Here is a 27,020-nt window from a genome sequence, read left to right on the forward strand (position 1 = left end):
AAAAACAAGTACTGTATTTTCCAGCGTATAAGACGACTGGGCGTATAAGACGACCCCCAACTTTTGAGAAGATCTTCCTGGGTTAAAAAGTCATCTTATACTGGGTGTATAAGACGACCCCCAACTTTTGAGAAGATTTTCCTGGGTTAAAAAGTAGTCTTATATGCCAGAAAATACAGTAAATATGCCATACAAAGACATGTGTTAGAAATAATTTATCTGCCATAGATTTCACTATGATACGTATACAGTAATACTTGCATCAGAGATCAGACATAAAATCCCCAGTGATAACTGCATGCCATTTGTATCTGGACTGAATGCCTCAAAAATTAGGAAATTGTGTATTAATGCTGTGAAGCTTGCAGTGCATTGATTTTGAGATTAAGCATGACTGAAGTTGTACTAGTGCAACTCTATCCAATCATGTCTTAAATAATGCTGAATAGTGTGCACTTTCCAATAAGAAATGCACCTTATATATTTCTCTTAGCATTTAGACGTGTCTAGTTGGTGTTAGGAAGGCATACTCAAGTCAAGAGAACTACAAAGAGTATTTTGGGGGTCCAGAGAAAACGTGACCTGCTTGTCCAGTTACAAATTTTGAAATGGACAAGTATAAATTCTGCCCAAGATCTGCTTTGTTCCTTCCTTCCTTCCAGGTAGCTCTCCCAGTGTGCCTAATGGATACAGCTGTCTTCCTGAACCTGCCCTTTGACTGTTTTGTGATACAACTCCCAGGATTCTGTGCCGTTGGCCATGCAGGATGGGGCTAATGGGAGTTGAAGTCCAAAACATCTGGAGGACACCAGGTTGGAGACGGGTGGGTTGGAGTACTAGGCCAAGAGACCTTGTGGAGAGCCGGATTCAAATCCGCTCTTAGTCATAAAGCTCACTGGTTGACCTTAGGCCTGTCACTCTCTCTCAGCCTATTCTCCTTCACAGGGTTGTTGTGAGGATAAAATGAGTAGGGGAGAGTCCATTCTAAAACACGCTGATCTTTTTGGAGGAAGAGTGGAATAAATACATAGTTTAGTGCTGCTACTTGAGAAAGTGCTTGGAATATGCTTTGGTGGCCCTGGTAAAATGTATGCTTCTGTGTGAGTCAGGTCTTTCTCTTCTTTGAGTTGTTTCTTCTGTTTTTAACCATTTGGATGAAAGCCATTAATGTGGTGGTGGCAGGGAGGTGAATCTCTCTTAGGAGAGAGTTCCAGAGAAAAGTAACTACAAATAAATGCTTGAACCCACAAATTAGCTATAAGCCAACAGCTTCGACTTCAGTAGTATCCTTAAGAACATTTTTAAAAACTTTCTCCCTTATAAATGAAAGAAAAATATATTTTCAAGTCAAGTTAACCCCCACCTCTGACACTGAGTGGCCCACTGACATGGGCCCTGTGTGTGTGTGTGTTGGGGAATGTGCACAATCAGACACACACATACACACACACACACCCCAGCAGTTTTGTCATCTACATGCTCACTCTGCTCCACAGTCATAGCTGCTGTGCTAACAGGCCTCTTCTCTTTCAGCAATGTTGCGATTGCTGTGCGATGGGCCTACGAGTAAAAAGCGAGGGTCAAAGCTGTGAGTCCAACCCAAACCTTGGCTATCCTTGCAACCATGTGATGCTTTCCTGCTGTGAAGGAGAAGACCATCTGATCCCTCCGGAACTAAAGAGGCACCCTGAACCGCTGCCAACAGTGACACCTGAGAAACGTAAGTGTTGCATTGTTAACTACAGGAAGCTGAGAAGCAAGTCATCTTCTTCTCACTCCATAAAAACAGTCAACCTGGAGGTACATGAGACATTCCACTACCAGGCTAAGTGCCTTACTTTCTCTAGCAAGCCATTTGCAAGAAAGGTAGATGATTCTCAACTGCTATAGCAATTATTTGCCTTTGCACAGCAATTGATTCTGCTCCCATCTCTTCTGTTTATAGCTTGTTTCAGCATTTGTGTCACATTTTACCAAGAGGCCAAGCAGGCAGGGCTGTTAAAGACAACGTACATTGCCCCATTGTTCCAAGATGCGGAGACTGAGGTTATTAGCATGCAGTGCATGCTGTCCAAATATATCATGGGACATAGAAGCTGCTTGCTTGGATAGAATGCTTCTGGAATCAAAGGAACCCCTAACACATACAAAAATATATAGGAACCGTGGGACATAAATGGTGCATCTAATAAAGAGGAATATAAATACAGAATAACTGGTCCAATAAAGTTTTACCTTGTATTTCCAGATTTTCCCACCCCCTCCCCCGACTTCCCTAGAGTCCATGTTGATTGAAGGCAAAATGCTTCCTGCAAAGATTATTTAAGATGCATCAACCTGGGAAATGGGCAGCTTTGAATCTTAAAACAACAACAACACCTACAACAACAAAAACATTCTTTGTCACAAATTAAACCATCCTTCCCAAAACACAGGCCCTTATATTCTGAATATGTGCCGGTAAAGTATATCATAGACAGAATATCATGTAGTGTTGAAAAGTAGTAACATGCATTATAGTTATTATTTTAAGGCGATTGCATTGTCAAAATAAGACAGTATAAAAATATATCCCCGAAATGCTCAGTTATAAAAGTATCTACACCAGTTCAGGTATACAACCATATTTATCACATGAGAATTTCAGCTATCATGATACATAGCTTGGGTGAAAAATGGTTCTCTTCGACCAGCTATTATCAATAGGGGTTTCTTATGATGCAGTTGTTAAACACAAGATAATTTTAGCCAGCAATAATCTTATTACATGATAAACAATCACTTGGCAAAAGCCAATTGATAATTGCCAGTGGGAATAATAATAGTAATAATAATTGCCTAAAACATAATTCACATCTTGGGGAAAAAGCGGCCCTTCCAAGAAATTCCTGACATGTGTGGGTGATAACTTTCTCCTACAGAAAGTGGAGGAAGGAACTAGAGGATCAGCAATCCTTGACTTGATATTGACCAATAGGGATGACTTAGTAGATAAAGTGGCAGTTATGGGAACTCTGGGGGAAAGTGACCACGTCATACTTGAATTCTTGATTATGAAGGAGACAAAAGTTGAGTGTAGCCATACATGTACTCAGGATTTTAGGAAAGTTGATTTTAATAAACTCAGAACTATTATAAATAAGGTCCCATGGCAAATGAGCCTAATGAGAAAAGGAGTGCAGGATGGGTGGAAGTATTTAAAAAAGGAAATTTTAAAGGCACAGTTACAAACAATTCCAACAAGGAGAAAAGATAGAAGACAAAAGAGGAAACCAATGTGGCTCCACAAAAAGCTTCGAGATGACCTGAAAACAAAACAAAAAAGGATACATATAGGAAGTGGAAGGAAGGCCATGCTACAAAAGAAGAGTACACACAGGTGGCGCAGAAGTGCTGAAATGGCATCAGGAAGGCTAAAGCTCAGAATGAGCTGAGATTAGCGAGGGATGCTAAAAGCAATAAAAAGGCTTTCTTCAGATACGTGAGTAGTAAAAGACAGAGGAAAGAAATGGTGGTTCAACTGCTTAATGAGGATGGTAAATTGATAACAGATGAAAAGGCTGAAGTGCTCAATTCCTACTTTGCCTCAGTCTTCTCCCAAAAGCGGGTCTATGACCCCCCTGGAAAAAGTGAAGCAGAAGTTGAGGGGGCAGGATTACAGTTTGAGATTGATAAACAAATGGTCAAAGAACATCTAATTTCCTTGAATGAGTTCAAATCTCCAGGGCCCGATGAACTGCATCCTAGAGTAATGAAGGAGCTAGCGGAAGAACTCTCAGAACCTTTGTCTATTATCTTTGCAAAATTATGGAAGACGGGTGAGGTGCCGGACGACTGGAGGAGGGCTAACGTTGTCCCTATCTTCAAAAAGGGCAAAAAGGAGGAACCTGGGAACTACAGACCAGTCAGTCTGACATCCATCCCTGGGAAAATTCTGGAGCAGATTATAAAGAAGTCAATCTGTAAACACCTTGAGATCAATGCGATGATCACAAGAAGCCAACATGGATTTGTCAAGAACAAGTCCTGTCAGACTAATTTGATCTCATTTTTTGATAGGATAACCTCCCTTGTGGACTGTGGGAATGCTGTGGACGTCATATATCTTGACTTCAGCAAAGCTTTTGACAAAGTACCACATGACATTCTGATTAACAAACTAGCTAAAAGTGGGCTAGATGGAACAACTATTAGGTGGATTTACAGTTGGCTACAGAATCGGACTCAAAGAGTACTTATCAATAGAACCTTCTCAAGCTGGGGAGAGGCAATGAGTGGGGTACCGCAGGGCTCAGTCCTGGACCCAGTGCTCTTCAACATTTTATTAATGATTTGGATGAGGAGGTGCAGGGAACGCTTATCAAATTTGCAGATGACACAAAATTGGGTGGGATACCTAATACCCTGGAAGAGAGAAACAAACTTCAAAGTGATCTTGATAGGCTGGAGTGCTGGGCTGAAAACAACAGAATCAAATTTAATAGGGATAAATGCCAAGTTCTACATTTAGGAAATAGAAACCAAAGGCACAGTTACAAGATGGGGGATACTTGGCTCAGCAATACTACAAACGAGAAGGATCTTGGAATTGTTGTAGATTGTAAGCTGAATATGAGCCAACAGTGCGATATGGCTGCAAGGAAGGCCAAGGCCAATGCTATTTTGGGCTGCATTAATAGAAGTATAGCTTCCAAATCACGTGAGGTACTGGTTCCTCTCTATTCGGCCCTGCTAGGCCTCATCTAGAGTATTGCGTCCAGTTCTGGGCTTCACAATTCAAGAAGGACGCAGACAAGCTGGAGCGTGTTCAGAGGAGGGCAACCAGGATGATCAGGGGTCTGGAAACAAAGCCCTATGAAGAGAGACTGAAAGAACTGGGCATGTTTAGCCTGGAGAAGAGAAGATTGAGGGGAGACATGATAGCACTCTTCAAATACTTAAAAGGTTGTCACACAGAGGAGGGCCAGGATCTCTTCTCGATCCTCCCAGAGTGCAGGACACGGAATAACGGGCTCAAGTTAAAGGAAGCCAGATTCCAGCTGGACATCAGGAAAAACTTCCTGTTAGAGCAGTACGACAATGGAATCAGTTACCTAGGGAGGTTGTGGGCTCTCCCACACTAGAGGCCTTCAAGAGGCAGCTGGACAACCATCTGTCAGGGATGCTTTAGGGTGGATTCCTGCATTGAGTAGGGGTTGGACTCGATGGCCTTGTAGGCCCCTTCCAACTCTGCTATTCTATGATTCTATGATCTAAGAAATCTTGCTCACTGTAGCTGGTGAAATGACACAAAAGAACCATTTGAACAAAGATCTTTGCAATGGTCTTTGTAGGAATTCAGGGAGGAGATGAGACCCTTTGTTCTTAGCAAATGTTGGACCCATAGTAAAAACTGGAAAACGTTTCAGAACCATGACCATTTCTCATTAGGTTTAATTTAACTTTTAATTAAAAGTTAACCACATTTACATCTTTTTTGTTTCCTGATTGTAATCTTGAATGTAGGGGGTTGTACCAGTGTCTGTTCACTAGCAGAATGGACACTGCTAGCAAAAGGGATTCCCCCTCTCCACTGTTGACTCCCATGCACCTCCAGATCTGCTGTGGATGGCTGGAGGATCCTCTGGAGCACATTTGGGGAGCATGCAGTAGAGGAGAGGGTGGGAAAGTCCGTTTGCATAGCACTGGATGTAATCCAGTGTGTTCATTTTCAGTCACTTTTCATGCATACAGCAGTTCCAGTCCTTCAACTGATATACTTATTAGGGTGCAAGCTTATGCATGTTTAGACAGGAAAAAGTCCTAAAACTGCCAGCATGCCCCAGCCCTAAATTGCTGGCTGAAGCATGCTGGGAGTTGTTGGACTTTTTTTCCGTCTAAACATGCATAGGCTTGCACCCTTAGTTATGTCACCCAGTGAAGCAGAAGACTATATCTTTCAGTACATAAAATTCTCTTCAACGATATAACACAAGTGAAATGTAGTTGTTGTGTTTGTAATAGTGCTGTGCCAAAAACCTATCCTACATCTTTTTCAACCATTCTTATTCAATCTGATAGAAAAGAAATTGCTTTCGAAGAGAAATTCAATGGTGAAATTTTTTTGGGAGAAGTTCTCATGGGTTGGGGTTGAGTTTCTTGGTCTTACGCTAAATAGGAAGTTGCCAAGGAGAGTACACAAATAGCCTGTTTTATAGTGTACATCTCTCCAGCAGCCTGTAGCCTCCTCTGCTTCCTGCATTTCAATTAAAGCCCACAAGAAGACATTATGATGTAATTCCCTCATGGGGCTTTTTTGGATCAAGAAGTGCAGGCAGTCTGGGAGGTGCAGAGCAATAGAGAGGCGTATAATAGAAAGAAAATGCTGTTGTGTCTGCTGAGACACACACACACACACCCCGGCCTTCTTGGGAGACAATAAAGAGATCTGCTAAGTAATCCACAAAGCTTTATTCAAGCAATAAAATCTTTTCCCACCTGAAGAGAGGCTAATCCCTAGGAACTTTCCTCTACGCAAAACTATGTAAACTAAGCTAGACAATTGTCCTTTCAAGAAGAATGGAAAGCTCTTTTGCAGAATGCATTAACTTCAGAGAGACTGGTTCTGATGCAGCTTCTAATGAGATGCTAGCCGGACCGACTTTCTCTTACCTTCCTTTAGGTCCGCCCATTTTAGTCTGTGGCATACTTTAGGTTCAGCTAGTCTCTCCGTGCCCTCTCCCTCGGAAGAACGCTGACATCCCACTGACTGTGTATTGTTTGCCCTTGAGGAGATAAGCTCTGGAGAAGGTTCATTCCCAGCTGGTGAAGAGCCCATGAGAGCTGCCTCCCCCAATGGTATAATTTGGCATGTTTCTGGCACTGTCTCCTTTACTTCAGAGTTTGAGTCTGATTGATCACCTGAAACTTCTTCCCCCAACCCAAGGGGAGCAAGGCTAGACATGACAAACACATTCATAACACCCTTGGCCCTCTTGGAGTGATTAAGCTCAAAAATGTCACAAAAATAAGGTGGGATGATGGAAGCCCCTGTCATGGGGGAAGAAAACTTCAAGGAATTGGATGACAGAGTTTGGCCCAGCACTACCTCCGACTCTTCCCTGGAACTAGGTACAACACTGCTTCCCTCACACCTGCATTGTGGTGGATGGAAAAATGAAGGCCGGCCTACCAACACAGGTGATGCTCTTGCCACTGGCAGTGGCAGTGCAAAACCATCAAAAACCTTTACAAAAAAGAAAGAAAGACACTGTGCTACAATCCTTGCTGATGGTGAGCCCTGCCTGTGAGAAATTGTTGAGAATTAACAACACTATATCTGAGATGTTGATCTCAGGAAGGAAGGAGCAGAATTCAGAGAATTTTGAGAGAGGATGGAGAATTCACTACATCTTAATAACCTCACTCCTCGTGAGCAGACAGAAAAATATTTATAAACATCAGTTCCAATCATTCTGTCTCACTGTTTCCTTGGTACAGATAAATATGAAGTAGAAAGGAATGCTTCTTTTGCACAGCCCACTCTATGTGGCCAGTGATCCAAGTTTTGGAGAGGAGCATTGCATCTCTCTGGGTAGTGCACATGGTGCACATCTACACCATCCAGTGTAGAGGGATGGAGGTGGGACGATCCCGGACTTACATGCTTCCGGGATCATCGCAGGGTGTCTAGACGTGCGTGCGACATCCTGGGAGGAAGGGGACGTCACACCTGCCATTTTGTTTTTATTGAAAAAGAGTGCAGGAACACTCCTACAAAAAAGTAAGTTTTTTAAAAAATATGCCTATTCCCACTCCCCCCACCCCACCCCCGATGGGCACGGAGCTTGCAGTTACTCATGAGGATTTGGGGAAAAAATGGGATACCCGGCCACATGTCCCACAGTCTCGGGAGCATCCCAGGACCGCGGGAAAAGTCGGGATAGAAGGGTAGGGCAGTATCCCGGGGAAAGGGAGGGATCATCCCTCCCTCCCCTTGGGATCCCCTGTGAATCATGTGGACACACAGGGATGATCCCGGGACGATCCCCGGGATATCGCCCCGTCTAACCATGTCCATGGTGTGCAGTCCCTGGTTGTGTGCAGTCTTGGGGATGCTGTAATCCAGGATCCCTCCTTGACCCCAGTCTTTGTCTGTTGGAAAGACAGACATTCCACTAGTACAAGAATATTTGCCATTTAATGACAACATAATAGCTATTGTCTAAGATATTAGCCCATTGATCTGTCCAACCCATCATTTCGAGAAGATCTTCATGGACCATGCACTCCCATATCTCATTCTTTTCCTAGTTCTGTAGAGAGCTCTTGCTGTAATTGCTAGTAATTGTAAGCAATTTCATTCTTGGCTGGATGTAGCAACAGAGCTAGCTGAGGAATAAAGCATTAGCATGTGGCATGTGCTAAATTCCCAGTGCCTGGGGCAGCTGTACATTTGCCTTGTGGGTCTGGGTTGGCCCTGATTAAAACATGGTCCTGATGGGTTGAAAGGCTTCACAATTTCAACTGAAATTATGTCCACTCTGGTCGTTTGCAGATGCTATATTTCCATCTGTCACAATGGTGGTTCTGAACATTTTCTTTTTCCAGTTCTTTTACCTTCAGGGCCTGTATGGGTGTAACTGAATTATGTTACTTTAATGTTCCATCAATTATGCTTTTAGAGATCATGAAGTAATTAATGCAGCACACGATTATTTTTGACATTTAATTAGGTCTTACATAAAACAGAATACAGCAATATATTACAGCATGTCAGGAAATAATGTGGTAAAGAGAGATGTGTATTTAATGAAAATCTTTTTTTTAAGAAGGAGGAGGAGGAGGAGACTGGAAATTCTTTTTGAATCACAATAAAACCTCTCTAAATGTGTGGTGTTGTTTTATTATAAATGCACCAATTAGGAAAAATAAGCCTTAAATGAATGTGCAGAAATTCAAAAAGAAGAAGCAGGTTAGTCTAGAGTGCAACTTCCCCAATTTGGTGCCCTCTAGACATTTTGGACTGCAACTCCCAGCATTCCTGACCATTGCCCATGCTGGCTGGGGCTGATGGGATTTGGAATCCAAAAGATTTGGAAGGCACCATGTTGGTGAAGGCTGCTATAGAAGTTAAAAAGAACTGGAAGGGTGGGGAAAATAGTTTTAAAGGCTAATGGTTATGTTCAGGCATGTGCTTCTATCATTTATAATCAACAGCCCTTATCATCAGACTGCATGCATTAACTGAGAACAGGCATAGGCATATGGGCTGAAAACCAAAGCAGCAGGGGGGAAAACTAAATAATGCTTATTGACTAGTTTGATAAACATATTGGCAGGGATCCAGAGAACTGAGCACAGTTCTACTATTGGGACTTCCTTACACCACCACCACCCTCTTGCTCTTCCTGAAAGGCCCTCCCGTGGCAAGGGGGACCTTCCGAAAAAGCACATGAGCTGCAGCTGGGGGAGGTGGGACTGAGGAGGCGGCTCACCTTGTGTGAGCAGAAATGCTGGACTGTCATTTGACCCAAACCATTATTCATTCAATATCTAGCCAAGCAGGAGACATATTTGAGTAAAATAAATGCTTGTCATCCTCCTTTAAGCTCTGGGAAACACGATTGCGTTGTTAATGAATTCCAGCCCTGATTCTGCCTGATTCTATTTTCCTTTGAAATCTCTGTGAAAATAGAGTAGTCCATAGGTATTCTCATATCAGAGTCTCAAAATCCTCATTACGCACACACTCACTGAAGTATCAGACATTCTATATGTCCATGTAATTGACTGGGGAGAAGGATCTGCAAAGTTTAAGGGGCACCACAGTCCAAAGTGCAATAACCTGGAAATAGGTTCTATTGAAATCAATGGGACGTCTATGAGTAAAAAAGACTAGTATGCCTGAAAGCTAGGTGGCTGAAATCTATCTACTGTGCTTGCTGTTCTGATGAACTTGCTGTTCCACTTGTCCCACTGTAATTTGTGAAAGCTCCTTCTGAATCTGTTTGCAACCACAAGAGCCAAAGATATGTGCCCTCTAACTGACATTTCCAACCCCCAGCTCAGATTTGCTCCTGCCCTCCATCCCTTAACTCTGCAAACTTTGAATAGCCATCTAATGCTCTTTGGCTCATTCTCAGTCTGCCAGTCTCTCATTTCTCTTCTCCAACTCCTCATTGTCTTAAGCTCTTTCCAAGACTCAGTGGCCATGAAGACCAAGCTAACTGGCCAGTAGTAAAGAAACCCTGAAACCAGTCACAGACACTCCACTGACAGCATCCTGGGCTGCCTGAACTTTGAAGCCCTTTCAGGAGGTGTGGGCAGCTTGCTAACACGATGGAGGAAATCATCATGGCAGCAAGCACAACTGATGTTGCACAAGCATTGGTTTCTGCCAGTGCATCTTAAATAATTCCAGCATCTGGACACGGTTGGATCCTTTCCCCTGCATGGGAACACTTGTCTCTGTCAAGCAGAGTGGCAGCTGCAGCAACGGCCACTATGCAATCCCTTAGATGCTGCTTCATGTCCTTGACAAATAGATAAAAGGAGTTGAGCTTATGGTGTTCAAGCGGAATTTCCCAAAGCATTGCTTACGTAGCATGAATCGTACATGGTGAAAGGCGGCTTTGTCAAGATGTGTCCCCAACTGCCCTTGCCATGCAGTGGCACATAGGAAGCTGCCTTTTATCGAGCCAGACCGTGGGTCCATCTAGCCCAGTATTGTCGACATTTGCCTGGCAGTGGCTTTCCAGAGTTTCAGGCAGGAATTTTTCCAGCCCTACCTGGAGATGCTAGGGATTGAACCTAGGACCTTTTGCATGCAAAGCAGGGGCTCCACCACTGAGCCGGGGCCACATCCTACCAATGATTGCCATCACTGGGGCCAATTAAGGCCATATATTTTCCTTCATAGCCCTGTGAATGGCAAAATCTCTTCCTCTGACCATGCAATGGGAGAAGGGGAAAAAAAGAGTATAAGTATATCTTTAGTATATATGATATAGACCCTGTTCAGACGACCCACTCCACGGTGGTTCAGCATTTTGAGCTAAACATTATGACTTAGCATGTCGTGTGAACCATTCCTAACCATACTCTGTACAGCACCATGTACATTGATGGTGCTATATAAATAAATAATAATAATAATGGTGGCTACATAACCACGGTTTAAACATGCTCACTAACCATTTGTTGCAAAAGGGTTAGCGTGTTGCGTAAACAGGTCCATAAGTGGAGGTAAATATATCTGGTATTTGCATGCCTTATATTTGGTGCTTAATCGCATTACTTGAGCAGATGACCAAAGGGAGCTGGCAGCTGGATTTTCCCCTGCTAATGTTCCTGCATGTGTCTATGGAATAGAGCCAAGTGCTTTTTCTGAAACAGAAGCTTCTTGCACCGCTACCCTGCCTGCTCCGACTTTTATTATAATGCAACTTTTTGGGCTACTCTCCAGGAATTATGGTCTCAAACACAATTGACAGATTAAAAGAAATCTCAGCTCAACTGAGGCCTGCTTTAACTCTCCAGGTCATATTATTATTATTATTATTATTATTATTATTATTATTATTATTATTATTATTATTATTATATTTATATATATAGCACCATCAATGTACATGGTGCTGTACAGAGTAAAACAATAAAATAGCAAAACCCTGCCGCATAGGCTTACATTCTAATAAAATCATAATAAAACAATAGGAAGGGGAAGAGAATGTACCAAACAGGCACAGGGTAGAGTAAAACTAACAGTATAAAAGTCAGAACAAAATCAAGTTTTAAAAGCTTTAGGAAAAAGAAAAGGTTTTAGCTGAGCTTTAAAAGCTGCGATTGAACTTGTAGTTCTCAAATGTTTTTTCTTCTTCGCACTGTGTCTCTACTCAGCCAAAACACTCACAAAAAGAAATGACTAGGGGAATGGTAAAAAAAAAATTTTTTTTAAAAAACACTGATTAGACAGTTACAGTTGCTACTCTGCACTTATCAGAAGCAAACACCTTCCTTCCTCATAAACTGAAGTTCCTTTAGGGAAATATGAACAATTTCGTATCACTATTTTTTTAAAAAAATATAGTTTTGTATTATTCTTGATTTTTCTTTTTCTTTCTTTTTTTCTTCTTTTTAAAGCTCTCCTCAGATTCTTGTGTTTTTCAAGTTGCTTCTTATTTCTGCTATGGGCTCATCTACACCAAGCAGGATATTCCACTATGAAAGCAGTATATAAAAGGCAGGAGCCACACTACTTCTTTATAGCGGTATTGAAGTGCACTGACAACTGTTGGGGCCCATTGACACATACTATATACCACTATATCCTGCTTGGTGTGGCTCCTGCCTTTTATATACCATTTTCATAGTGGAATATCCTGCTTGGTGTAGATGAGCCCTCTGTCTCCTTTGAAGGACATTTTTTTAAAATAATAATACTGTGCTAAAAACAAAGCAGCAATGCTTTCGTCAACTCGTAGGAGTTTTAATTCTTTTAGACAGGAAATAGTTGAAATTTGGTGTACCTTTAAAACAATCTGAAGAATTGTTCATTTATAACGATGTTGCTAATTAATTTTCAAAGGGAACTAATGTACTCCATAGCTGGCAAAGCAGAAGTTTCCTCTTAAACAGAAATGCATAAAAATACTTTAAGGGACACAGTTAAATGATAGAAAATATTGAAGTATATCATGAGTGTAATAGCTAAATGCAGCTTATTATTATTTTTGTTTTGTTTATTGTGCCTCTTATAAAGTGCCATCACTGGACATGGCATCTTACAGAGTGACACCAGAAAGGTAATCTTATGACGATGAGGGAGAGGTGGAAGAAACAAGAGAGGGACAGGAAGGTGATGAACTACTGTGCAAAGAAATGCTCAACTGTGGGGGAAGGGAGATGCATTCACCTTCCCCGCAACAAATTGCATGAGTGCCACATTTGTTTGATTCAAAGATTTATCAGCTGCCTTTTAGGGCAAGACCCACCTAAAGCAGTTTTCAAAATGTAAAAGCGCAAAATACAATAAGGCCCTGATAAAAACAATAATAAAATCAAAGCTAACAATTCAGATAAAATCAGTTATAGGCCAAGATAAATAAATAAATCTTTAGGGCCCGCTTGAAGGCCTACAAGGCTGGGGCCAGGTGGACATCAATTACAGCTGAGTTCCACAATTGGGGGGCATTACCATGGGCTCTAACCCTAGTGCCCACCAGTACTTTTTTTTTTAATATACTGGTATAAGAAGACAATGGGGTTGGATCCAGATTTAAAAATACTTAGGCCACAGCTAGACCTAAGGTTTATCCTGGGATCATCCAGGATTCGCCCCTGGCTGAGCACTGGATCCCCTGTGTGTCACCTATGTGAACAGGTTTGACCCCTGGACGATCCAGGGATAAACCTTAGGTCTAGCTATGGCCTTAGAGTGGACCCATTGAAATCAATGAGATGTAAGGTAGTCATTATTTCATTGGTCTACTCCATTGATTCCAGTGCTCTAACAAGTGTGGCTAAATCTGGATCCAACCCAGTAGATATGTAATTAAGATATGGTAATACACTTTTATATATATTAACCACTTTATGGAGAAATGGCATGCTGAAATCGAATTCGACTGAAGAATACTAAAGTTTACCAGCCATTGCCTATTCTGTATGATCTCGGGCAAATACATTCCCCTTTCTTTCTTCTGTTTGCCCTCTTTATTTGCTGACCAAACGAACTGTGAACGTAAAACAAAGCAATTCCTTTGACTCAATGGCCATTTAAAAATGCCATTCTCCTTCTCTCTAAGCTTTCCCTCCCACCAGTGATCAATTGGGTTTGGCCTTTAGGCTCACTCTCCCCCTCCTACTCAGAGCAATGAAAAGCAGAAGAGCGAATTTGCCCAGTGTGCGAATGTGTCTGTATGCTTAGGGCTTGCCCAGAGGCAAGGATCTAGATAGAACGGGAAACAAGATGTTCACTATTAAAAACAGATCCCCTCTCCTGGGTTTCCATATGGTTTTCATCTGCATTTTGTGTGCTTTGTGTGCCTGTATGGTGAATAAAGCAAAGTCTATGAACCTCTGATACGATTCACAGTTCATTCACAGCAGATGTACTTCAGCCTTGGCAGGCAAGCATCAGCTGCTCCCGTACACGGCTGTCGTCTTGAAGATGGTACACTACGTGCACAAAACCTCTGAACCTGGGCAAATGTAGCCCATCTTCGTTCATGTGTCACTTTATGTTTTTATTCCTGTTTATTCCGTCTGTGCTCATATACTGTGTTTTGCTGCATTGTAATAGGTGTACGCCATTTGGCTTTTCAGTGGCCACTTTGCACCGTGCTGTCCTCTAGAGATTATGTGTATACAGGAAGGCTTGGTGTGATCAGGGGAGCGGAAGGCAATTATGCCATGCCTCTGGGGTTCCTGCCAGGAGACGTGCTGCCATTACTACCTCTATGACATCTGACTGGGGGCAGGCAAGGGCTGCTCACAGGAACCCTGTTGGAGGGGAAATACAATTTCCTTTGTCCCCTGAAGGCAATACAATTGTCTTTGTCCCCTGAAGGCAACTTGTCAGCTACCAATGCTGACTGCTTCCAGTGTCATTACTGCTACTAATGACATTCAGAAATGGGTCAAGGGATGGGCTCTTCCTGCTCTTCCAGATACAGCTTGTCAAGGTGATGGCTCTTTGCTAATACATAACAATGCTCAAAGTCATGGAATCTGCATATACAGAGCATGTAATCTCCCTGGGTTCTTATCATGATTAATGGCTCAGGAATGTTGGCAGTTTCAGAGATTGAGGATCACAATGAAGCCTTGTCGATCAGTAATGAAGCCGAATTGTCAAACAGTTTACCTGGGGATGACCTGGATGAGTGCCTTGTCTATCCTGGAGAGCTCTGCCAACACCTCTGTATCAACACCGTGGGATCCTACAAGTGCTCGTGTTTCCCAAGATTTACTCTACAGGATGATGGGCTCAGTTGCAATCCAGGTGAGAAAATAAACTGGGAGAGCCAAACTAGATCTGACTATTGCTTTCATATGTAGCTGTCCCTCTTTTACAAAGTACCAGTTGACACACGTGAGTATACATCTGCTGATGACTGAACTCTTGATGGTCCTCAATCCAATGTATTTATCTAATACATTGCTTCACTGCCATTGAAGTCTACAGTCTTCCCAAGGCTGCTTACAATATAAAACATACAATTCAACTCAATATAAAAAGTTCATGACATCAATTTTAAACAAATTTAAGAATGAACCAGTTCCAGAAAAATACCATTTAAAACAACACAGATCAAAAAATTAATTAACCAAGAAAAGCAGCATGCATAATAAATCCCCTTCGGTTAAAAGCCAAAGAAAACAAAGATGTTTTTTCAATGCTCTTAACAGCTGGAGCCAACTGCATGTCTCTTGAGAGTGCATTGGATAGGGAAGGGGCCACCACTGAAATGGCCCCTCTTTCTTGTGTCTGCTGTTCAGATCTTAACGGTGGGCCAGTGATCATAACACATGAGCAGATTCATAAGAGTGTAGATGGTTGTTCAAAGAACCTGGACGCAAACTGTTTAGGGCTTTGATAGTCCAAACAAGCACTTTGAATTGGCCTTGAAATGGATTGGCAACCGGTGCAGCTATTATAGGATTGGCTTAATATGATATGGTCATCTATTTACCAACAAGAGCTTGAGTGGCTGTATTCTGCACCAGCTGAAGTTTTCAATTTGACTTCAAAGGCAGCCCCATGTAGAGTGCATTACAGAAGTTCAGCCTGGATGTAACTAGTGCATACATAACAGAAGCTAGGTCTGCTTTCCTCAGGTTGGGTTACAGCTAATGTACCAACCAAAGATGGTAAAAGTCACATGTGCTTCTATGGATATCATAGACTCCAGAGCTTTGCCAAGCTAGAAATGCAGGCCTTCAGGGAGAGTGCACCAGATGAATCCCAGATCAGCAGATTTCCTTATCCATGTATGGATCAAGCTTCAGCATGTTCTTCTTCATCCATCCCAAGAGCTCCGGCTATTGGGTGGTATAGAAATGTAATAAATAAATAAATAAATAAATAAATAAATCTGACTCTAAGCATCTCTTCAGGAGTTCTGCAGCCTTCCTGATATGAGTAGGTGGCAAACAGAGATAGAATAGCATGTCATCCATATATTGGTGACACTGCAGTGCAAAGGAAAGGATGGCTTCTTGGCTTCATGTAGATGCTAAATAGCATGGGGGACAAAATTGCAATGCATGTTTCTGTGACTTTTCAGGACGATAGTTACGGGAACACAGGAAGCAGCCTTATCCCAAGTCAAACCTTTGGTCCCTCTAGTCCAGTATGGTTGACACTGACTGAGCAGCAGCACTCCAGGGGTCTCTCCCAGCCCTACCTGGACATGCCAGGAATTGACCCTGGGACCGTCTGCATGTAGGGCAGCTGCTCTATTACTGAGCTATGGATTTTTGTCCAATTCCACTAGTGGTGGTGCATATATTTTGCTGCATTTTTGGTTTAGATTTTTATGATTATTGTGTCCTCGGTAATGACATGATTTTTCCCCCTGAACATTTGCTGTTTGTTATTACTTTACCCTCAGCAAAATAAGAGGGGAAATGAGATGTGGAAAATAAAACTCATTTTAAATTTATTTTATTTTGCTGGCTGTCTACATTAGGAAACCCATCTGTATCAGGCATTAATCTGACTACCTTAGTTTGGGAAATGGAACATTCTAGTTTGGGATAACTAAGTAACACTATTCTGCTTTTTTCATTGCGCTTTAGGATTTATGAAATATTTAGTGTACTTTACTTAAAATTCATGTGCAGTATTGGCAGCTTCTCATTTTCATCATCATACAAAGAGATAATGATAAATGGACTGTTCATGTTGATATGGCAAATAGGTCATCAGGATAGATGTATTGTAATTGATCTCTGTGTCTGTTGCTGTACCAATACATGAAAAATCTGAAATTCCACCACCTAACATTACTACCATTATTCTTCCATTATTCTGTAAATGGATTGTTCCCTTACTATCTTGAAATGGTGAAACTACATTGCAGCATGACATCCAAAATGTCCAAAAACTTTTCATACTTGTACAACCCACCATAGATTAAGCAGGCCAACTTGATTTCTACAATATAATTTTGACCTTATAAATTAAGTCTTGTGGATTTACACTCCTCTTTATGATCATATCTGTTCATATCCATCTGCCTCTATACGCCTGCTTTTACAAATGACAGGAATGTACGCTTTTGAGTTCTAAACCTTGGGTATCATCCAGCCAAAGTCATGCACTTTATGTACCACTGTTTTAAATGGAAAAGATTTAGTCACTTGTTTGGCACTCTATATAACTCTGTGGGACTTCCACAGGCTCATCTTTGAATGGATCATTCCCATCTTTTGATAGATCACACATTTATAAACATATCCTCATGCAGTAAAAAATCTATCTTAATAGTTCATCTGTGGAGGTGTTGCACCATGTTATGCATGTTGCATGTTATAGGTTTCATCCTAGACATATCTGGTTCAGGTTTTTGGGGTGTTAAGGCTGAGAAAGGCCATGGCTTCAGACCAATGTGATCTTTTGAACAGCTGCTCTCTACCAAATCTGAAAGTCCAGATGACACAGTGCTGTTTACTCTGTTTTCTTACAAGCCACAAAAAATAATTTAGGCTCTGTTCAGAAAGTCTCACTTGGAATATTGTCCTAGGAAAGATGATAAATATAATATATAATAAAGTTATTTTTCTTTTATATAATATACATGCATAGATCTTGAAGAAGATTTTGAAAACACTGCCTTAGGGGACAAAGCCACTCTTGCGCCAGAAGCCTTGAATATTCAGCCTGCACAGGAAGACCTGAAGATCCAGCATGTACAAGCAGAGGAAGATAAGTGTAAAGGTACGTGTAGGAGTCCAGCTGGAGACATCCTTCCCCCCACCCTTTTTTAACAAGCCTGTAATACATTCCAAAGCTTTCTTGGCTGCTTTCATTTCATTACACGTCCACACATTACTTGCCTCCCGTATTAGCCTGAAAAGAGAGATGGACAGAATCTCAGAGGGTAACATGCTGAGGTAATTTGAGGTTAGCTTCCAAATTCAAGGTTATTTCAATACTAGCTATTTGAAGGTTGTTTAGACAACACAGCTGTATGTGTTAATTTCAAACTCACTGATGGGAATGAATGACACAGGTGTGTTTACCTATAAAAGGAGGATTGTACATAGTGATTAAGGTTACGAGAATAGATTGTTTGTTTTCACATTTTACATTCTGGTGTGATGACAGGGATGATAATTAGGGGAAGGAAGCCTTTAAAGTGATTTTGCTTTGCATTGAGGTTTTATGCATTTTGAAACATTGTGTTTCTCAGATAATGGTCCCTGCAAGCATGTATGTAATGCTCTGGAAGGAGTGATTGTGTGCTCGTGTTTGCCTGGATTTGCACTCATGTCGGATGGGGTTTCATGTGAAGGTAAGTGAATGTTGGTATTTTAGCTACTCGTTGTCATAGATTGAAAAGTGGTTCAGCAGTTTCAAACCGGCTCTATGACTATCTATTTTGCAAGAGTGGTTCAAGAAAGCCATTTCTCAGATGGTCAAAATAGTACATCACAGAGACATTTATAGATGCACATGGAGGCATCTTTGACACATCGTCAAGCCATTTTATACTTCATGCTAGAGAACAGTACAATAAAAGTGAATCTAAAAAGTAAATTAATTGTTCTGCTTGCCAAGAGGTGGTGCCACCTTGAGTGTCATTTTTGGCAGAAAGATGGGATGTAAATTAATTAAATTTGACTGAGAATTTCTTTAAAACCTATCATATCCTTGCACTCATGCACATATTTGTGCAAATATTTGTAGAACTGCTGCATCAGGAAGAAAAAAGATGCAAGAAGCAATGGGAAAATATGGGAGGGTTCAAAAGGAAAACAGTCATGTCTGGTCTAAGGATGGAAGAGAAATTATTTTGCTCCAAAGTTTTATTCAAACTCACCCAGTTTGCAGTGCCCAAACTGATACATTAACTGGAGCGCACTTGTGTAGAAATCTGCACCTTTCAGAATTTTGCAGTGGAGTTCACAGCTCTAAAACGCACATAAAATGTGTATACTGGGGAAATTATGCACAAAAATGCACTATATTAGGTGGAAGTTGTTTGCAAAAAGTGCACATGCTAAGAAAATGTGTGTATAAATGTGTATATTAGGAGAAATGCACACAAACAGGAAACCAACACTGGGGTCAATTAAAGACTTTCATATCTGCTACTCTTGGGAAAATATGTACACTGGGATTTAGCCATCCAGTCTAAGATATCGTAGGACAGATAATATTTTGCAAGCAACCTCACATGTTTATTGTGTGACTGTATAATATTCCTGTATAATATTGCCAGGATTCGACCATTTTTGTCTGTCTCTTCTGCCAAGACTCTCGTTCACGCACTGGTTATCTCTCGGTTGGACTACTGCAACCTTCTTCTCTCTGGCCTTCCCTCATCTCACATCAGTCCGCTGGTCTCTGTCCACCACTCTGCCGCTAAGATCATCTTCTTGGCCCGCCGCTCTGACCATGTCACTCCACTTCTGAAATCTCTTCATTGGCTTCCAATTCACTTCAGAATCCAATATAAACTTCTCCTACTGACCTTCAAAGCTCTTCACTGCCTAGCTCCTGCCTATCTCTCCTCCCTCATCTCACACTATCGCCCCGCTCGGGCTCTCCGCTCCTCCGATGCCATGCTTCTCGCCTGCCCAAGGACCTCCACTTCCCTTACTCGGCTTCGTCCTTTTTCTTCTGCTGCCCCTTACGCCTGGAACGCTCTTCCAGAACACTTGAGAACTACAAACTCAATCACTGCTTTTAAGACTCAGCTCAAAACTTTTCTTTTCCCTATAGCCTTCAAATATTGAGTTTGTTCTGACTTTACACTGTTGGTTTTGCCCTACCCTGTGCCTGTTTACACTTCCCTGTGCCTGTTTGCATTCTCCTTCCCTCTTTATTGTTTACTACAACTTATTAGATTGTAAGCCTATGCGGCAGGGTCTTGCTATTTACTGTGTTATCTGTACAGCACCATGTACATTGATGGTGCTATATAAATAAATAATAATAATAAATAATAATAATAATGGTTTGCTAAAGCCAATAGTCTGCGCAAAGAGGTTATTTGTTTCTTATTTGCTGGGAAGAACATTCTTCACCCTGATGAAAGTTTTTCACCTCCTGGTGAAAATTTGCATGTCACTTAAAAGGAGTCATAAAGAAAATCAGAAATTCCAAAGAAGCTGTGGGAGAAATTTGGAGAAGCAATCTAGAGATTGGAGTCAAAAATGCAAAGGGGCCCAGATGAAGATCAATACACTTCAGTTCTTGAAGGCTTGTTTAATTGATCATATGTAAGCCGCTCTGGAAACCTTTTTGGCTGAAAAATGGCATAAAAATACTTCAAATAAAGAGATAAACTTAATACAATTTTACTATAATGTTGTAACTCACAGACATTGTTTAATTATGTTGTTCCACTGTGGAAGAACTGCCATTTCATCCCAGGAGTAATTCTAATATCATTTTATTTTTCCCCTCCCTTTTGGCTGCAATGTGTTGATAAAGACCTGGATGAGTGCCTTACAGGTATTCACAGTTGTTCCAGAAGACAATTATGTGTGAACACATGGGGATCATTCTACTGTGTCAACCACAGTGTAATCTGTGCAGAGGGCTTTGTACTCAACATGCATAGAAAATGTGTGGGTAAGATTATAGGTGTAAACAATTCACTGTGGAACCATCATTCTTCATGCTATGCAGTGTGCTCAACTTCAGATCCCATGTGCTCTTAGTCTCTCCATCTGTATTTAAATCCATAAAAATGCATGCTCCATTTTCTGGACTCTTTTTAACATCATCCATCCTGTGTGGTTTGGCTTTTGCCTAGCAAATACATTGTCAACATCTTTATAGCCCCAAATGTTCTATGAGCTATGATGGCTCAACTCTGACATAGAAGACAGTTGAAATGGGTTATACAAACACAACCATTTTATCACCAGGCTTTGTCTGGACAGTTTGATTTTTACTGCTTTAGCTTTGCAGTACTGGCACATTAACTCCATGTACTTAGCCAGTGTATTAAGGGACTCGATCTACCTAAAAGAAATAATACAATGAATTATACTTTGATTCACTTTCTGGTGGCTCTGCTCCTGTCTTGTCAATATAACAGTCCCATATTAAAACCTTGTTATAATGTCTGAGGCTTTAGCTATGCTAATAATATCATTGATGTCCTTATTCTATGTTAAAGCGTGCTAGCAACTAAGTGTTTGAAATGAGGAACTGATTTGTTGCATTGTGTTATATATATTATCTATTCTTTTTATTTAAAGCATTTTTTATCTGGCCCTTCAGCTGAAGAAAGCTCCCAGAGCAGTGGAGGCTGGTAGCTTCAATGTTAGTGGGATGGTGAATCTACTCCAGGGTTCAGTCAGAACCCGCCATGAACTCTAAAGAAATCCACTGCCCCAGTGATATTGGAGCCACAAGCCTCCACTGTCCCTGAGTAGCTTACAAAGGTTCGTAATAAGGCAGTATCCTTGGATGGTGCATGATGAAACAGTGCAATTGGCATGTATTCTTGTTATGCCTAGAAGAGCTGCTATATGTTTGTTTGGTGCAGAAACTCCCATTTTGGATGCAATTTTGATAGACCAGCTATCTATAAATTAAAATAGGTGCTTGGATTGTGATAAGAGCATGCTGATTACTCACATTCCAGGAAGCTGTCTCCAGAGCCTGGACCATTCATACTGACACTGCTGTAGGCAACAGACCTATGGCTACACAGAGGACTTAATGCTCATCAGTACCCTGATTAGTAATTACTTCCTTCCTCACTCCGAAACCAACCACCAACCAACCAACAAAAACTGAAGAGGGGCTTTATCAGTTGATAGGGGTAAAGGAAAGAAAGAAAGAGGAGGGAAAGCAGCTAGAGTGAGCCAAAGGGGAGAGGGAAAGGCAGTCCAAAAACCAGAGAGAAAGGGAACGGAAGCGATCAAAGAGAATCAGAGAAAGAGGAGGGAAGCACAAAGACACCCACCCACCCACACACCCACACAGAGAGCACTTGGGGAATCCAGTACCCTTTTTGAAAATTTCAAATGTACCCCAAAGGTTGGCGACCCCCACATTAAATGATTTGGAAGCTATACTTCTATTATTCTGTTCTATACTTCTGTCTGGATCTTGTTCTCACTCGGAATTGCTCTGTGTTGGACTTTTCTACTGCTCACTTTCCGTTGTCAGATCATCACCTAGTTTCTTTCAATATTACTCATAATCCTCCTCCTTTACGTCCCGCTTCTCGCTCTTGTCGTGACTTGCAATCTATCAATTATGAGGCTTTTTCTCAGTCTCTAGCCTCCTCTCTTCCTTCTTTCTTTTCGGCTGTCTCCTTGGACTCAGCTGTCTCCTTCTTTAATTCCTCCTTATCTTCAACTCTTGATAATCTTGCTCCATCTACAACTCGGATAGTTCGCCCTTCTCAACCCCAACCGTGGCTCACCTCTTCCCTCCGCTACCTTCGCTCTTGTTCCCGGGCAGCTGAACGCCTTTGGCGTAAGACCAGGGACCGGGCAGACTTTGTCCATTACAAATTTGTACTCTCCTCTTTCTCTTCTGCCATCTCACTGGCCAAACAGCAGTACTACTCAACGCTGATCCAGTCAAATGCTAGGCATCCTCAGCGGCTCTTTGCATCCTTCAATTCTCTTCTGAAGCCTAATCCGCCATCTCTCCCCGCCTCTCTGTCTGCTAATAACTTTGCCTCTTTTTTCAATGCTAAAATCCAAACTATCCGCTCTGATCTGGCCAGCTCTGCTCCTCTTCCAGTTCCTGTTCCTCATCTGTCAGCTCCTCCTGCAAATTTCTCTGCGTTTCCTTCGGTCTCTGCGGATGAACTGTCTACAATACTGCGCTCTTCGAAGCCTTCCACTTGTTCTCGTGATCCGATTCCTTCTCGCATCTTTATTAATCTTATTCCTGCTATCCTCCCTTCCTTGCTACATATTATTAATCTTTCTCTGTCCTCTGGTTCATTTCCTTCTGCTTTTAAACATGCTACAGTCTCCCCCATTCTCAAGAAACCTACTCTTGATAGGCTATCTCTGTCTAACTACCGACCTGTCTCTTTGTTGCCGTTTGTTTCAAAGATCCTGGAGCGTGCGGTCTACTCTCGCTGTCTTGACTTTCTTTCTAGTAACTCTGCTTTGGATCCATTTCAATCTGGATTCCGTCCTTTGCATTCCACCGAAACAGCCCTTACTAAGATCACCAATGATCTCCTTACTGCCAAGTCTAAAGGCCATTATTCTGTTCTTATTCTCCTTGATCTAACTGCAGCCTTTGACACGGTTGATCATGATCTTCTCTTAGATTCCCTTCATGACCTTGGATTTTGTGGCTCTGTCTATAACTGGTTTGCCTCCTATCTAGCGGGCCGCTCTTTCAGTGTGTTGGCTAATGGCAGCTCGTCTTCCTCCTTTCCCCTTTCAGTAGGGGTTCCGCAAGGCTCGGTGCTTGGCCCGTTGTTGTTTTCCTTATACATGCTGCCCTTGGGCAAGCTTATTCAATCTCATGGCCTCCAATATCATCTGTACGCCGATGATACACAACTATATCTGTCATCTCCAGAACTTTCTCCTGATGTTCACAATCGTATCTCGACATGTCTTTCAGATATCTCAGCTTGGCTGCTTCATCGTCGCTTGAAACTTAACATGGCAAAGACTGAATTGCTTGTTTTTCCTCCTAAACCTTCTCCTCATCTCTCATTCTCTCTTACTGTCAATGATGTTACGCTTACTCCGGTCAAGGAAGCTCGTAGCCTTGGCTTTATATTCGACTCCTCGCTCTCCTTTATTCCTCATATTGAGGCAGTAGCTAAATCTTGTCGATTTTTCCTGTATAATATTGCCAGGATTCGATCATTTTTGTCTGTCTCTTCTGCCAAGACACTTGTTCATGCACTGGTTATTTCACGGTTGGACTACTGCAACCTTCTTCTCTCTGGCCTTCCTTCTTCTCACATCAGTCCGTTGGTTTCTGTTCACCACTCTGCCGCAAAGATCATCTTCTTGGCTCGCCGCTCCGATCATGTTACTCCGCTTCTGAAATCTCTTCATTGGCTTCCAATTCACTTCAGAATCCAATATAAACTTCTCCTGTTAACCTTCAAAGCTTTTCACGGTCTAGCTCCTTCCTATCTCTCCTCTCTCATCTCACACTATTGCCCCGCTCGTGCTCTTCGCTCCTCTGATGCCATGTTTCTCGCCTGCCCAAGGGCCTCTACTTCCCTTGCTCGGCTTCGTCCATTTTCGTCTGCTGCCCCTCACGCCTGGAACGCTCTTCCAGAACATTTGAGAACTACAAGTTCAACTGCAGATTTTAAAGCTCAACTAAAAACTTTTCTTTTTCCTAAAGCTTTTAACACTTGATGTTGTGCAGACTTCTACTGTTACTTTCTACTGTTAGTTTTACCCTACCCTGTGCCTGCTTACCCTACCCTGTACCTGTTTGCATTCTCTTCCCCTCCTTATTGTTTTACTATGATTTTATTAGATTGTAAGCCTATGCGGCAGGGTCTTGCTATTTACTGTTTTACTCTGTACAGCACCATGTACATTGATGGTGCTATATAAATAAATAATAATAATAATAATAATAATAATAATAATAATAATAATAATAATACATAATCTATGTCCTTTTGTGACTAATGGCAACTTATATACTATTTCCAATTATTCTTGTTACATTCAGTGTATATATCAATTTTTATATCCCCCACCCCATTTCTCCCCTATTTCTTTTCATTTCCCCTTTCGAATGCAATGGGGATTGCTGCTGGAACAGACAAATGGGGCCCAAAGGAGTGCTTTTGTCTGGTGGTTCTATGGGTCAGACTCCCACCCACTTTTGCTTTCCTCATATAAAGTTTACTTGCATGCCTCTGTTTATCCTTTCTGTGCAATGGCTTGCTGCAGTAGCAAGCAAAGGTGTGTCCGAATGAGTGATTTTGGGTTGCTTTGTGGATTTCCCCTCCCCAATTTGCACTTACGGCCTTGAAGTCACTTGCCTCAGTTTTCCTTTTTTGTGCAATCGGACTGTGAAATCAGAAGAAGGCTTTTGTGTGCTGCTGTACAGATCTCCCATAAAAAGAGATTCACTGCCACCTTCTCACCACCATGGTCAACAGCTGATCTTGCTCCTCCTCCTCTTTCTCGTCACTTGTTGGCTTGTCAGGTAGAGAGTCAGTGAGCAAGTAGGCAGTGGCTTCTACAGCTCCTCCCGCTCACCACCACCACTGTCTAGGCCAGAGCAACAGGCAGGTAAACCATCAGGTTGCAATGGTGGAGAACAGGAGCAACTACAGCGGGGGTGGGGGGGTGTCTTGCCAGTTGGCCCCTGTTGGGGCACTCTTGGCAGAAGCCTCACCATGCCTACCCTTGATTCTGGCCCTGAAGTCACTGAACTTTATGTGGGGCCAAGTATAGTGGGATGGAATAGCGAGACAATCCTGAGAGGGAGCCTTATGAAATCTGTGCCAGATTGCTTCTTTTTTTTTTAACAACGTTTTGATAGCATCCTGAAAGTCCACTGTCATCCACTGTAACTCCACTTCAAGCCCACTATTTGAGAAATTATTTATTTATTTATTTAAAATATTTTTTGGCCCCCTTTCAGGGCAGAAGCCCTCCCAAGGTGACGTATAACAATAAAAGACATTAAAGCTGTTTAAAAAATTGAACAGTGATAAAAATATAAACACAGTAAAATAATAATAAAAACAATCAAACTGCTGTAGATGAGGCAAAATATGTCCAGTTAGCATTAGACATAATGCGCACATTTTTAAAAACTGCATACATGCAAAAAGGCACATGTGTCTTCTAGTTAGGATTTGCCTCACTTCGGTTACAACACAAATGGCTATAGATAAAAGAAAGATATACATGATTATGAACTTTATTTCCGAGACATATTCCTTCTGCATGTATTTCCGGTCCTTGTGTTTGCCTCTAGTGTACGTGTGGTACATGGAGAACATTTGCCATTGTTAACATTTCCTTACTTTTTGGGTACAGGAAAAACCACAAATGTCTTATGCTTTCTAATTTATTGAGTTGCTGTCTGAGTCCCTTGATGCAGCTGTAAGGAATCCTTGGCCAGCTTACAGCTTTTGTGCTCCATCTTGAAGTATTTGGGTGGAAATGTAAAGCTTTATGTCTGCAAATTATAAGTTTCTAATGTTTAAAGTTTTTAATAGCATCAACATGTGAAAATGTCCTAAAGGGGCTATCTACTTTGCTTCCAAAATGGATCAGTTAAGAAGAAGAATGTCACTTGAATATCTTTGAATTAAATCATAACAAGATTTAAATTCCAGGTCTATGCATAAATAGATATCTTGAATTTTTGATGGACAGACATGTTGAAAAGTAGGCATGGACAAATCTCTCAATTTCAGCTTATCTGCATTTCTCATTTTTCCAGTCTTAAATTCAGTTCATCCCAACTTTGAGCATTTTTTTTGGCATGAAAATTTGTACACATAATATATGCATTTTGTATGCACTTTTTCTAATAAACACATTTAGTGCCAGCAAAATTCCCTAATATAATGCATTTTTACATTCTTTTCAGTAATATACACATATAATATACTTCCCCCTAATATGTACATTTATTTATGCATTTTTGATTGGAGAACTCTCTATTCAGCTCTGGTTAGACCTCATCTTGAGTACTGTGTCTAGTTCCACTCTTCAAGAAGGATGCGGACAAGCTGGAGGGGGTTCAGAGGAGAGCAATGAGGATGATTGGGGTCTGAAAACAAAGCCCTATGAGGAGAGACTGAAAGAACTGGGCATGTTTAGCCCTGAGAAGACAAGGCTGAGGGGAGACATGCAAGCGCCCAGCA

General features: G+C 41.6%; 1 protein-coding gene across 1 annotated transcript in view; it reads left to right on the forward strand.

Annotated features, from left to right (window-relative positions):
* The window catches only part of FBLN2 (fibulin 2), a 134,644-nt gene that overhangs the window by 79,566 nt on the left and 28,058 nt on the right, over window positions 1–27,020 (forward strand). Inside the window, 5 exon segments of the mRNA XM_063121254.1 lie at window positions 1,534–1,720; window positions 14,780–14,986; window positions 17,795–17,926; window positions 18,402–18,503; window positions 20,651–20,791. Coding sequence (XP_062977324.1) covers window positions 1,534–1,720; window positions 14,780–14,986; window positions 17,795–17,926; window positions 18,402–18,503; window positions 20,651–20,791 — 769 coding nt within the window.

The sequence above is a fragment of the Elgaria multicarinata genome, chromosome 3 (genome assembly GCF_023053635.1).
Source record: "Elgaria multicarinata webbii isolate HBS135686 ecotype San Diego chromosome 3, rElgMul1.1.pri, whole genome shotgun sequence".
Taxonomy (NCBI): domain Eukaryota; kingdom Metazoa; phylum Chordata; class Lepidosauria; order Squamata; family Anguidae; genus Elgaria; species Elgaria multicarinata.